We start from the raw sequence: 12,028 nt of genomic DNA, 5'->3' as shown, positions 1-12,028 counted from the left end.
GCCAGCTTGAGGGAGAGCTTGGCGAAGATTATTGAAACAGTTCGATGACGGTCTTCGCTCTACTGCAGCGCACCCTTTGAATCCGACTAGGGTTTTAGTATGTGGAGGCGTGCGATAGCTACATGAGAACTCTCTCCCATGAGCTCTGTTGTTTTGTTTTTAGTTTGTGGCGTTGCGTAGAACGGGACTGTAACCAAGGAATCGGTTGCTTCCCGATCATAGTACGATAGTAAAAGCGTGCTCTTATCATCTCTCGATTGTCAGTTAGGATACATTAGGGAGAGAGTCCGAGATCAATTTCAGCATAAGACGCCAAGCGTAACTTGACATTGGCATCTGAAGATCTCTTTCATCCTATCCAGATAGCCTATGATAAATATCACCAGACTCAACCTATGTCGTCTTCCATAGATAAATCTGGGGCTTAATGTCGGTGACTCAGAATGGGACCCGTGATCAACCCGATCGAAAACAAAGCTATGGACACTTTTGAAAGGACTGAGGTGTCTTCGCAGTAAAAGACTCAAAGAGATCATAGCAGAGGAATTAACAAGCTTCGCAGTCGTGGACGGTCGAAAGGCCGCGAAGACGATGAAGGCGCAGCGTCGCGGCCGTGGAACTCAGCACCCATCTGCACTTCCATCTCACCATCCGAAACACCACCACCGTGATCTTTCATGATGGTCGCCGTCTCCCCAGCATCCCACAGGGTGGCCATCATCCCGACGACCTCGGGCGAGCCCCACGTGGCCTACCTATACGAAGTGTGGAGTGGTAGAGGTTGCTCATCAGAAGCGATGTCCTGCAACAGCAAGGCGGTGAATGGTCACTGCTCTGTCAAGTTACGCTTAGGTTTTCCAGTTGCAATGGAACATACCGTCGCAGCAGTGGCCTGAAAATGGAAATGAATTACGCAGAACGTCAAGGAGGAAGTGATAGGAACCCACTTAAAAAAGAAGGGCGAAGAACATCGGATGTAGTTTCGAATAATCGTACCAGATAATGCTAGCACAATAAATTGTACTATGGTGCATCTTTTATGGCATATACATTCTAGCACAAGACTGCGAAAGCAAGGCTATCCAACACCGTCAGCAGGGCAGAGGCCTCGTAAACTTTGGGTGTCGTGAACGAATCCAGCTGAGAAGAAGCATCGAAGCATGGGAACTCCAGTTGACGGGCATCTCTGCACCACAGGACCATGGTTGCCTAAATCGATGTACTCATTTTCCCAGTCACAAGGAAATGCTTTAGCAAATGAACCCAAGATTTTCTCGACAACTGCCATGATCCAAGTAGTCTAGAATCCTTACCAAAAAGGGGAGTTCACTTGTAATCATCTTAAGCTTCTCATACACCAATGTACTTCATGTTTTGACATTAGAGCCAATCAACCCTTCAACTAACACTGCTCGCTATTTTTTTACATACATCAATGTTTGGAAACGTCTTGTTTGAGCACAAGGTCGACCATCAGTCCTTGACCGTCCATCAGCACTCCAACGTAGCATCCGGAAAGAGAATCAAGGGCCCATGCACCACGGTGCAGAGTTTCGAATTTTGAAACGACCAGATGTTCAGAATTACCTATCAGAAGACCCTCCAGCCAGCCCAAGTTTCGATTTTGATCAAGGAACAATTCGGTTTGAGGAAGGCGGCTCTTGACTTGCCGGAGATAGATTAGGCTTCCTTTATTGATGGTTTATGAGCTTTTGGATTTTCTATGTAAATCACACAATATGAAAATGTAATTCCCATTCTTCTTAAATCGGTTTTGAGGAAGAAATCAGTTTGAGGAAGGTGGCTTGTGGTTTGCCGGAAATAGATTAGGCTTTCTTTATAGATGATTCAGGAGCTTTTGGTTTTCCTATGTAAATCACACTAGAAAATTGTAATTCTCATTCTTCTTAAATGAAAGAGCAGTGCTGCTCTCAACCGTTCGGGAAAAAAAGAGGATGGCCTAGTGCCATTCGTGATTTCTTATGTTCACGATGTTCTACTGATGCCGAGTTATTAAACTTACAAAGAACAAAGCCGTGCTGCTTAGTGTCAACAAAAAACCAGCATACGGCTCTGAAACATGGCGTGCACGGAAAATCCTTCTGCAGAATGCGCACGACACTCCACAACCATCACAATCGCTACCCCAGATCAGCCGGGGCACCCCCGAAGGCAGCAACCCAGCAGGCCCAGCTGCCGGTTCCCCCGGCCTCCAACCCCGACCCTCACACGCTTCCCCATATAAACGCGCCAACCCAACCCCCGCCTCATTTACGCCACCTCACTGGCCATCGCCACCACCACCCCGCCAAGCTCGTTTCGTTTCGTTGCTCCTCCCTCCTCCTCCTCCTCCCATGGCCAAGCGCCTCTTCCACTCCTGCCGCTCGCCGACCGCCGCCGCCGCGGTCACCCCCGCGACCACCCTCCTCACCAGCGACCACCTGCCCGTCGTCCCGGCCCCTGCGGGCGCCGTGTGTAGCCCATGCCGCGTCCCTCGGCGGCAGCCCCAGCCCCCGGCAGCCTGCGGCACCGAAGGCTGCGCTGTCGACTGCGGAGCTGATGACCTCCATCCGGCCCGTGGCACGCCGGCGTACCGCTGGCTGAAGAGCTCCCGCTGGCACGTCATCGAGGCCGCCAACGCCAACACCTACGCCACCGACGGCGGCGAAGACACGCCTCGCCTCAAGATCGACGCGCGGCGGCGGGTGCGGCGCTCTCGCCGACGCCGTAGGGTACTCCACCGGAGGGCCGCGAGCTGGTCGTCCAGCGACAGCGGATGGTTCAGCAGCGACGACGACGAGCCGTACGCGTACAGCCGCAGCGGCGGCGGCTGCGGCGGGGCGGAGTCTTCGACGCTGGTGACGTCGACCACGACGGAGTCCTCGTCGACGGGCGCGAGCGCGAACAGCGCCATCGCCGCGGGGGAGGAGGTCGCCATGGCCGGGAGCTTCGCGGTGGTGAAGCGCTCCGATGACCCCCGCGCCGACTTCCGGCAGTCCATGGTGGACATGGTGGCGGCGCGCTGCATTTACGACGCCGACGGCCTCGAGCGCCTGCTCCGCTGCTTCCTGGCGCTGAACGACCGGCGCCACCGCCGCGACATCGTGGCGGCATTCGGCGACGTGTGGGAGGCCGTCTTCTCCAACCCGCCGTCCCACTCCCACGGCCCATCAAGCTGCAAGGCTGCAGCCGTATCTCATCCGTAGAAGAACGTAGCTTTATCAGTGGCAAACGTACTCTTGTTTTACTCTGTAAAATGGGATTATATGTACATGTAGGCGTCTGTAAATTACGTTTCTTAATTGGGTTAACGGCTCCGGTTCCTTTCGGCCTCCTGCATGCTAGTCTTTTCAGCTATGGAAATTGGTGTCACGACTATCACGACTTACTCTGATCTGATGTGACGTGACCTGGTGTAAGTGAGTGAGTGTATGGCACTATTTCTCGATGCCAATCCATCTGCACTCTCTCCTTTATGTTACCAGTAGATCGTGAACCGCTCCCTCGAATCCTTCACGGATTCTTGTTTCCGTAGAACTTTTACGTACGCGTCTAGCATTGCCATTTCGTGCAGACTGACCACAAACGCTGGAGAAGAAAGTAATTGAATTCGTTGTCGGTTTATATGGTCCGCCATTTTCTTCCATCACCGCAGGGCAGCGATGGCCCGTACGACACAACATGAAGTGATGCGCACTTGCACTAGGTCTAGTAGGCTCCATACGGAGAAAAAACAAGGTGAATTTTTTTTATAGTAGGTACTCCTACTTATCTTGTAGTACCAGAATGGTAGTTTTAATTTTCTTTTGTTCCCATAGTTCAAAATAAATATTCTTTTGTTTTGGCGATTTGCTGTCTTGTCTTCTCCTACATTAATTTACATTTTATTTAATTAGTTGTCTACGTTAATAACGTGACTAGTCTCATTGTAATTTTTACTACATTAATTTTAAATAAAAATTAGTCTTTTAACTTTTGTATGAGGTCAATGTTATTTAGTTATAAAACATATAAAATTAAAAGAAAAGATAAAAAATATATTAGTAGAAGAGAGAATTATTTATGCTTTAAACTTGTACTCGAATCGCATGCGTGTGTGTGTGTATATATATATATATATATATATATATAGGAAAACTAGTATGTACTCCTGGGTGTATGTACTCCCACATCTCATATACCACTTTTACACGTGTGTTATACTTCTTTATCACTTTAAATATACTTCATTAGTAATTATAAGATACTACAATACAAATCCCACGAAAATTTTTATGAAATTCCATGATTTTTATCATAATTTGCGTATATACTTCTTTTATGTATAAAAAAGAGTATATAGCAAAAATGAAAGGCTAACATTGAATTTTTTTTCTTACAACTCATATTGGAGTATCTTAGAATTAGTATTAGAGTATACTAAAAATGATAAAAGAGTATAAAGTGTTTGTTTAGGTGGTATATTGCATGTGGGAGTACATACTCCTAGGAGTATAGAATAGGTGTCCTATATATATATATATATATATATATATATATATATATATATATATATATATATATATATTAGTTCGATTCGTACACATTTTAATCAACTAACAAAATCGGACATTTCAATCAACTATCAAATACCTAACTAAAATCATAATATGTTTATCCTAACTACGTATTGTGCATTGGCTACTTCTTGCTTGATGCGACGACCTTTAACTACATGATACTTCTTAATTTATAATCTTAGTAATTGCATTATTTTTCATTATGAATTTTAGCTATTGATTAATTGTATTTTATATAGACTTTTTATTTAGGTATTTGACTCTTATAATAATCTGATTTTTTTCAAAGACTATATTTGATATGGAATCTTCTTTTTTCTATTCTAACCTCAGTTTCAAATATTATTTATTTTATTTCATTTAGCCTCTTTATTTGAATATTTTGTTTCTCAAATTGTATGAAAATCGAATTGTTAATTTTTCATATTTTTTAATTTCGAATTTAGTTGTGTATTAATCGTATTTGATATGGATTATTTGGTTAAATCTAGATTGTTAAATGTTTATAATAATAAATGGTCTATTTTTTTCTTTTTTTATATGAACGTGATAATTTTGTAAGCTCTAAAGCCAGAGTGATGACTTATTTTTTCTCGTAAATAATAATATAATAGATAGATTTATTAAGAAATTGGGATTTGTTCAAGAGAAACATTCACATCCGTTTATCATGCAATTGCCCAAAAAGTCTGTGCAGAAAGAAAGCAAACAGTTGATGCGATGTGATTTGATGCGACGTACATTTACAGAGATTAGTAGGCACCTTGCGCGTTCGCGTTTGGAGACCTCGAAGCGTCTTTATTCACGCGAACCTTGACCTAGTGGAGTTTGGATTCTCTTCTCCCTCTAGCACAACCTTTTACCAGTACTAGCAGAAACATCATGGATTAATTTGAATAGCAGTACTCACCTCCAGCAAAATGGTACAGTTCTATTGTACAAATCTGTCCAGGCAAGCTTTGTAAGTGAATCATTCGGTTTGAAATCCTTGCTCATTTGGTTTCTCAAGAAAAAAAGTATAGCTGTACACTGTACTAAATTAGTGCTACAGGTCATCATTTAGTCTGTCCTCACCAGAAATATATGTGCCGTGTGCGTCAGTGCATGCGGATCACATGACGGTGTTCATGCAGTAAATGAATAACCGGAATGTTTGTAACGGCCAAATCTTGGTAATTCGAATTCGAATTTTGTTGTGTCTGCAATTGACTATCTTCCGTGGTTCCTCTTTTTTTAAGAAAGGGACGTAGTACCGGGATTGTTCCGTGTTCTCTCTCCGAATAAATACTACTCTAGCTGAATCTGCGTGCTTAATTCATTACATATCCTACTTAATGTTGGACGCGTGTTCTAAACAATATTTCGATGGTGTTGTCTCTATATGTAAGGCAATTGAATTGTATTCCTATATCTGCAAAATTCATTGTAGATGTCACTATAGTGTGATATTTTTTTGAAAGGGAGATGCTAATGATCATTTGCTTGAAATCAACTCCTTTTACCGTCGACAAATGACAGCGATTCGATCTGCACCTAAGGCTCATCGCCCTTTCTTCTTCCTACCGTCACCTGCATGTTTCTCTTGGTCCCATCGCCCACCTGCTCTCTTTTTGCTGATCAAGGACGATCACAATGTCAGGCAACCTCGTCATATATTTGACGCCAAAATTTACAAATGCATTTTACCTCCGAAAATCACTCGACGACGGTAACTTACAGTAATACGGTAAAATTTGATAGAAGCTGATTGAAATTCATCAAATTTTATTTTTTTAATTTTAAATTTGAATTTAGTCGGTAACCACTCGTTTTATAAATACGGTTCGAACCGAGCGTCAAATTTTATTTGAAATATCGCCTGGTAACCACGATAACCAAGCGGTTACCGATGATATTTCGAATCCTGCTCTCCGCGACATGCTTCCATGCCCCGCCCACCTCCTTCTGTCTCTGATGGTTTCTTGCCGTCGGATCCACACCACCACGCCAACCAAATGTCACTAGGTTGCATTCTTTCCTTCCTCACCGTTAGCACTGTCCATCGACCACCCTCTGCCACTTGTGATTGGTGGTGCCCCACCTGCCATCAAGGCAGCCACCTCTCATACCATCCCTCTAACCCTAGCAGCAAAGAAAACTCCCCTAATCGAAAAACCCCATCCCTAGTTCATCATTGGTACCGTCGATCATACCTTAGGCAATTTTTAGTCGCCTAACGGAAACACGTTCCTGGAAACATATCTGTGAACCGGATTTTGCCAATTGAAAAAGTATCTACTCAATTTTCTGTGGAAACCAAAACCCAAAATCATTCTTGCAGAAATGGGGTGAACAGCTAATTGAAGCACTCTACTAAGTTACAGTACTAAATCAAACATCTTTAACACATTGTAAGTACAGTAGTACACTGCCATCTCACTGGAGTAGCGGACTTAGCCTGCCGGCCTGCATTAGTGACTGAGTGCCTTCACGCTGAGATGTTCTGATTGCTGAAGCTTGAAGATGATAGCAAAAGTGGCAAGCTATAGCCACTAGCCCCTGCAGGTGCAGGAGTAGAGGACCTTACCCTGCATCCATGCGTGAGATTACACCACATGGCCGCCACTCTGTAGGGCCTTGGATGCTTCCATAATTAGAGATGGCAGAAAGCTGCTGACGAAGCGAGCGCCCCCTGATTTTGAGGGACTCATCATCAGGAAGAGGCAGAATCATCATGGTTGGAGCAGCTTGTCTCGGGAGTATCATGGGGGGGCAGCATGCAAGAGCATGACACGCACTGCCTGGTGAAGGTCTGGCTAAAAAGCGATCCATCTAAACGCGGTTCAAGTTTGTTCTAGTGTTCAACCCTTGGGAAATGCCCACAGAGTGTTGCAACTCCTGCTTAGTTTGGTTTTCGGTACCAGCTTGCTTCGGCGGCACTGCCGGCTGGAGAGTGGATGAGAGTTGGCTGGGCAGGGTGGCCAGCGCCCCGGTCCGGTTGAGAAGCCCAAGAGTCCAGGTCGGCGTGGACCGAATGCTGCCAGTTCACTGTTCTGGCCAAGTTCCTACAAACATTGGCGTACGTCTTGAGTTCAGGGTGCAATGTGCATCATTTATCCCTGTCTTGCCATGTTTTCCCAGAGATCGTTTATCCATACTTGATCGTGATATACGGCACACTAAAAACCAACGCCTGTGATAACTGGAGATGAGAAAATTAAACTTCTCACATGACAAGTTTAAGTAGATGAAAATTTATCGCTCATACATGCTCAGGAAAATAATCAGGTCGATCAACGAGATGTGGAATTAACACAGATCCTAGAAATTACTATATATTTCGTTGATCGATTGAACATGTTTCAGCACATTGATCCCTTTAAAAGCTTCCATGAAAAGAGCAACAAGATTCGGTCTCGTACAGACATTCGCCACACTGCTGGAGAATACTACACATGTCGAATTCGCAATTGGCATAGCTACAGCCCAAGTGGGCGTAGATTGTTGTTCGCGTAACAAAGCAAGATTGGCAAAAGATTCAAACACACTCATAGTCATAGCCCACTCATTCAAGGCGAAAATATAACCACTAGCGCCCAGATGAGCGCACAGGCGAGTCTTGCAACCGCAGCCGCAGGCCCGACGTTCTTCAGGAGACCAAGGCGCTGGGGGCGGACAAGGATGGGCACGATGAGCACACGGTGCGGTCGCGCCGCCGGCGTCAGCAGGCTTACTTCTCCGTGGCCATTCGCCATGGCCACCGCCACTGCCGGGGCCAGCACCACGAGCAGGCCTCGGGGGACCGCTTCCACGTAACGCCGGCGGCCTACTTCGTCCATATGCTCCGAGGCCTTGCCGGTTATGGGTTGAGAGGGATGGGGTCTCGGGGGTGACCATTAAATGCCCCGCGAAAGGACGCGTTTCGTGTCCGTCACCCTGGGTCGGCAGTTGGATTTTGTGTCAGTTGGCCCAGTGCCCGCGGAAACAATCGTTTTTTTAAATATATTTTGTTCTATAATAATTTCAAAATACACGATGGTTTAAAAAATCCATAGCTAACATACCATCGTCTGTTCAACAGGCAAGAATAAGATCTCACCCGTTCAATAGGCGAGATGTTGTAGGCCCAGGCGTCTGCGGCTTTTATACGATTTAATTAATCGGAGAGAGGTAGATCTCGCCCGTTCACTAGGCGAGATGAAGTTCTCGCTCGCTGAACAGGCGAGACCTGATCTCGCCCAGTGAACGGGCGACATCTTGTACTTGCCCACTGAATGAGCGATATGTGCATATATATAGGAATATTTGTAATATCTATATATGTGCATATAAATTTGTTTAGACAAAAATTTGAAAAATAGTGCATATTTAGCATAGAACTCGGCACGGAGGTAACATACGATGACAAATATTTTATGGAACATAGAGTTTATCGTGACAACAAATATTGACACGTACGGTACGCCTGAAGACTAATCTAATAGTGTGCCGTTACTATACCTAACATGTCTTAGGGAATAAAAATAGGTCAGTTACAGTAGATGCTCTCTACTGAGTGCACCTAAGATATTTTCCCTTTCTGAGGGCATCGAGGCCCTTCTCCTTAGCCCGACGAGCTCTCTCCTGCTTCATTTCCCTCTCTGCTTTGCGCGCTCCGCTGCTGCCTGTCTCATGCGCTCCTCCTCCTGACGATTTAGCCGGAGTTCCTTCTGCTGTTGTTCATACTCCCGGCGTTCGTACGCTTCCCTCCTCCAGCGCATGCTCATGTCGACCCACCGCTTCTGGTGCTCATCTTGCTCCATGTCTAGCCTTTCCATGAAGTCACAGATAGGTGGAGGCGACTTGACAAACAAAAGAAGATGAGAGATTAGTAAGACATTGCATGAAATAAAATGGAAAAAGCCACATGAGTGATCTATGCCGCTGTACCGGTGGGTACTCGTACTGGCACACATGAAGAAGCGTAGGCCATAGGTATAGGAGATGTCCTGAGACTCGCGAAGCCTACAATAGTCACCACAGAAGCACATCGGTAGTTGAACCCCCTGGGGGATGGAAATCCTCAATATTTTTTGGATGGGCTTGGTGGAGCTGAGGAAAACATTGCTGTTGCGAGAGCTGGGGAAGGAGTGATGTACACATGGATGATGGTGGGATTATTTATAGTGGCTGGGGGCTGGTGCATGGACTGGGTGCATGGGCTTGGCAGGGGGATGGAGCATAGGATTTCCTGTGAAAGCTGAAAAAGTTGTAGCATTGATGCTTGACAGAGATTCCCTGTGAAAGATGATGTTTGATGTGGTCATTTCATTCTGTAAAAGTTCAGCAACGAGTTATTAGTGTCTCTGCATGGAAGGCAGGGAATCCTATGAAATCATTGGGATTAGAAATAATGTGATTGCAGAGTGATAAATCCCGGTCATTTTATTGAAGAAATTAAAGTACATCACATACAAGGGTCATTGTAAGCAATTTATTGTCTATCTATGGCTACAATACGTAAGGCAATATGCACCGACTCGTACCCTACTCGCACACAATCTACGACACATTACAACGACATGTAGTACTCCATCGCTAAGCGAACCATGCATTATGGAAAGACAGACTGCCAGGTACAAGACAATATTTACTGGGTTGGTGGAAAAGATGGAGGCTTCTCGTCTAGATATTCCCAGATCTCTTGGAAGTTGCATCCATGGGGGTATGGCTTGCTACACATGTACCCTTGTGCCATTCCACTTGCCACAGGCCCCGGCACTGCCGGTAGGCCGCAAACGCAATGTGGAGACCTGCATGTTACCGCATGTAGTTAGGTACTTATCCCACCACTCTTCATTGAGTCCCTTTAGCCACTTCTTCAGTCGTTCAACATCTGCGCACCCCATTGCCTCAGCCTTATCGTAGTCGTAGTGGATGTCATCGTACTCTTCTTTGTTCGCGTACCACTCGTACGTGCACCTGGGTATGTTATACTGTTGGAGGGAAACAACTGAATTAGATGATATTCTCTATACCGATAGGATGTCATGCACACTTACCCCACATTGGAACCAAGCGTCAGTGGCTGTGGCAAGCATGATCGGTTTCAGTTGTGCTATTTTTTCGCAGTCGCACCGCGGCATGCGTGCCTTGTGCAAGCGGTCCTTCTGCTCAGGGTCTTCATTTCTCTTTCGCTCCGCTTTGTCACGCTTGAATCTATCATGGCGGTCGCACCATAGCTCGTAAGGGCCCATCTTGCCCTTACCCTTGTAGGACCCGGACCTGGACCCTGACCCTGACCCGGTAGCCTTGGAAGGGAGTGTGTTGGAGATGAAGTAGCCATGGATGGGTTCGCCTGATATGGTTTAATGCTTAGTGTTTGCTGCGTAGTTGTCAGTGTGCGGTCAAATCGGAGCATGGCTTATTGAAAGTGCATCTAGCCCCTATGTATGGTTTTGGTAATTAATGACAATACATATGGACTAACAATGTTGTTGAGATTGTTAGTAGGTTGTTCAATAGGTGAAGCATAGGTGAAGAGACATGCATGAACTCTAGGTGAATGGGAAGATTGAAAGTACATCGAGATGAACGAGCTCTAGGTGATGCTCGGATGTGATGCATGGAGGAGAAATATGCATCTAAATAAAGGAGCTCTTGGTGATGCTCATAAGAAGAAGAAGCTCAATAAGATTAGCAATAAGCTTGAATGCTAAGTTACTTGTGGAGATCAAGTAACTAAAGGTATAACTTATTAATAGAGTTTTATGGACTAACCTGTGTGCTATGTGTTTAAGAATGAGTGGGGTTAGGTTCTATATGAAGATTGATAATATGCATGAAGGCTAATAAGTTACTTGTGGAGATCAAGTAACTTAAGGTATAAATGTTGTCATTTAGGTTTTATGGACTAACTCATGTACTTTATGCTTGAGAGTGAGTTGGGGTTAGGATCCATAAAAATGCATAAGTTGAATTGAAATCATATATGCCAAGAGTGAAGAACAAGAGTGGACTCCATATATGAAAAAGTGAATTCCTTGAAGATGTCGAATACAAAGTGGTTTTCTATGGCAAGACGGTGAAGGGCAAGCAAGACTCGGCTGCGATGGACCATCCGTGGTGAAGGGCAAGCAAATGGCTTGGCGCCGAAGGACCAAGGCGGTGGTGAAGAGCGAGTGAAGGCTTTGCGCCGATGGACCGTGCGAGGCTATGGGAAGCAATGGATGATTCACATAAATCATATAATCAAGAAGAGATGGAGTGAAGATTTTATGGAAGTTAGCAACCCTCAAGGTTTGAAAGAAAAGAAGCGGTACTTGAAAGTTTTCAAATGCTCAAAGTGGTTCAAACGAGTTTTATCTTTGAATTTGAGTATAGGTATGCCGCACTATTAAGAGGGATGCAACGTGAGCTAATTGTCGTGTCTCAGTGCTCAAGAGTTCCCAACCAAACCCAAAGTGAGAGTTTGTTGTTAAGAGTCCGGAGCGGAAAGTGGGGAAGTGTCC

The 12,028-nt window shown here is 45.2% G+C and overlaps 1 protein-coding gene across 1 annotated transcript; it reads left to right on the top strand.

The window, feature by feature from the left end:
- The first annotated feature begins 2,289 nt into the window (after window positions 1-2,289).
- LOC133914439 (transcription repressor OFP7-like) lies at window positions 2,290-3,480 on the top strand. The gene has a single exon (XM_062357543.1). The coding sequence runs from the start codon at window positions 2,355-2,357 to the stop codon at window positions 3,204-3,206; it is 852 nt and encodes a 283-aa protein (XP_062213527.1). The 5' UTR covers window positions 2,290-2,354; the 3' UTR covers window positions 3,207-3,480.
- The last annotated feature ends 8,548 nt before the right edge of the window (window positions 3,481-12,028 follow it).

The sequence above is a fragment of the Phragmites australis genome, chromosome 4 (genome assembly GCF_958298935.1).
Source record: "Phragmites australis chromosome 4, lpPhrAust1.1, whole genome shotgun sequence".
Taxonomy (NCBI): domain Eukaryota; kingdom Viridiplantae; phylum Streptophyta; class Magnoliopsida; order Poales; family Poaceae; genus Phragmites; species Phragmites australis.
Note: the sequence above shows the minus strand (reverse complement) of the source record. Positions and strands in the feature narration are given on the sequence as shown.

Coding starts and splice junctions, on each gene's coding strand:
- LOC133914439 (XM_062357543.1), top strand. CDS start 2,355: ATGGCCAAGCGCCTCTTCCACTCCTGCCGCTCGCCGACCGCCGCCGCC.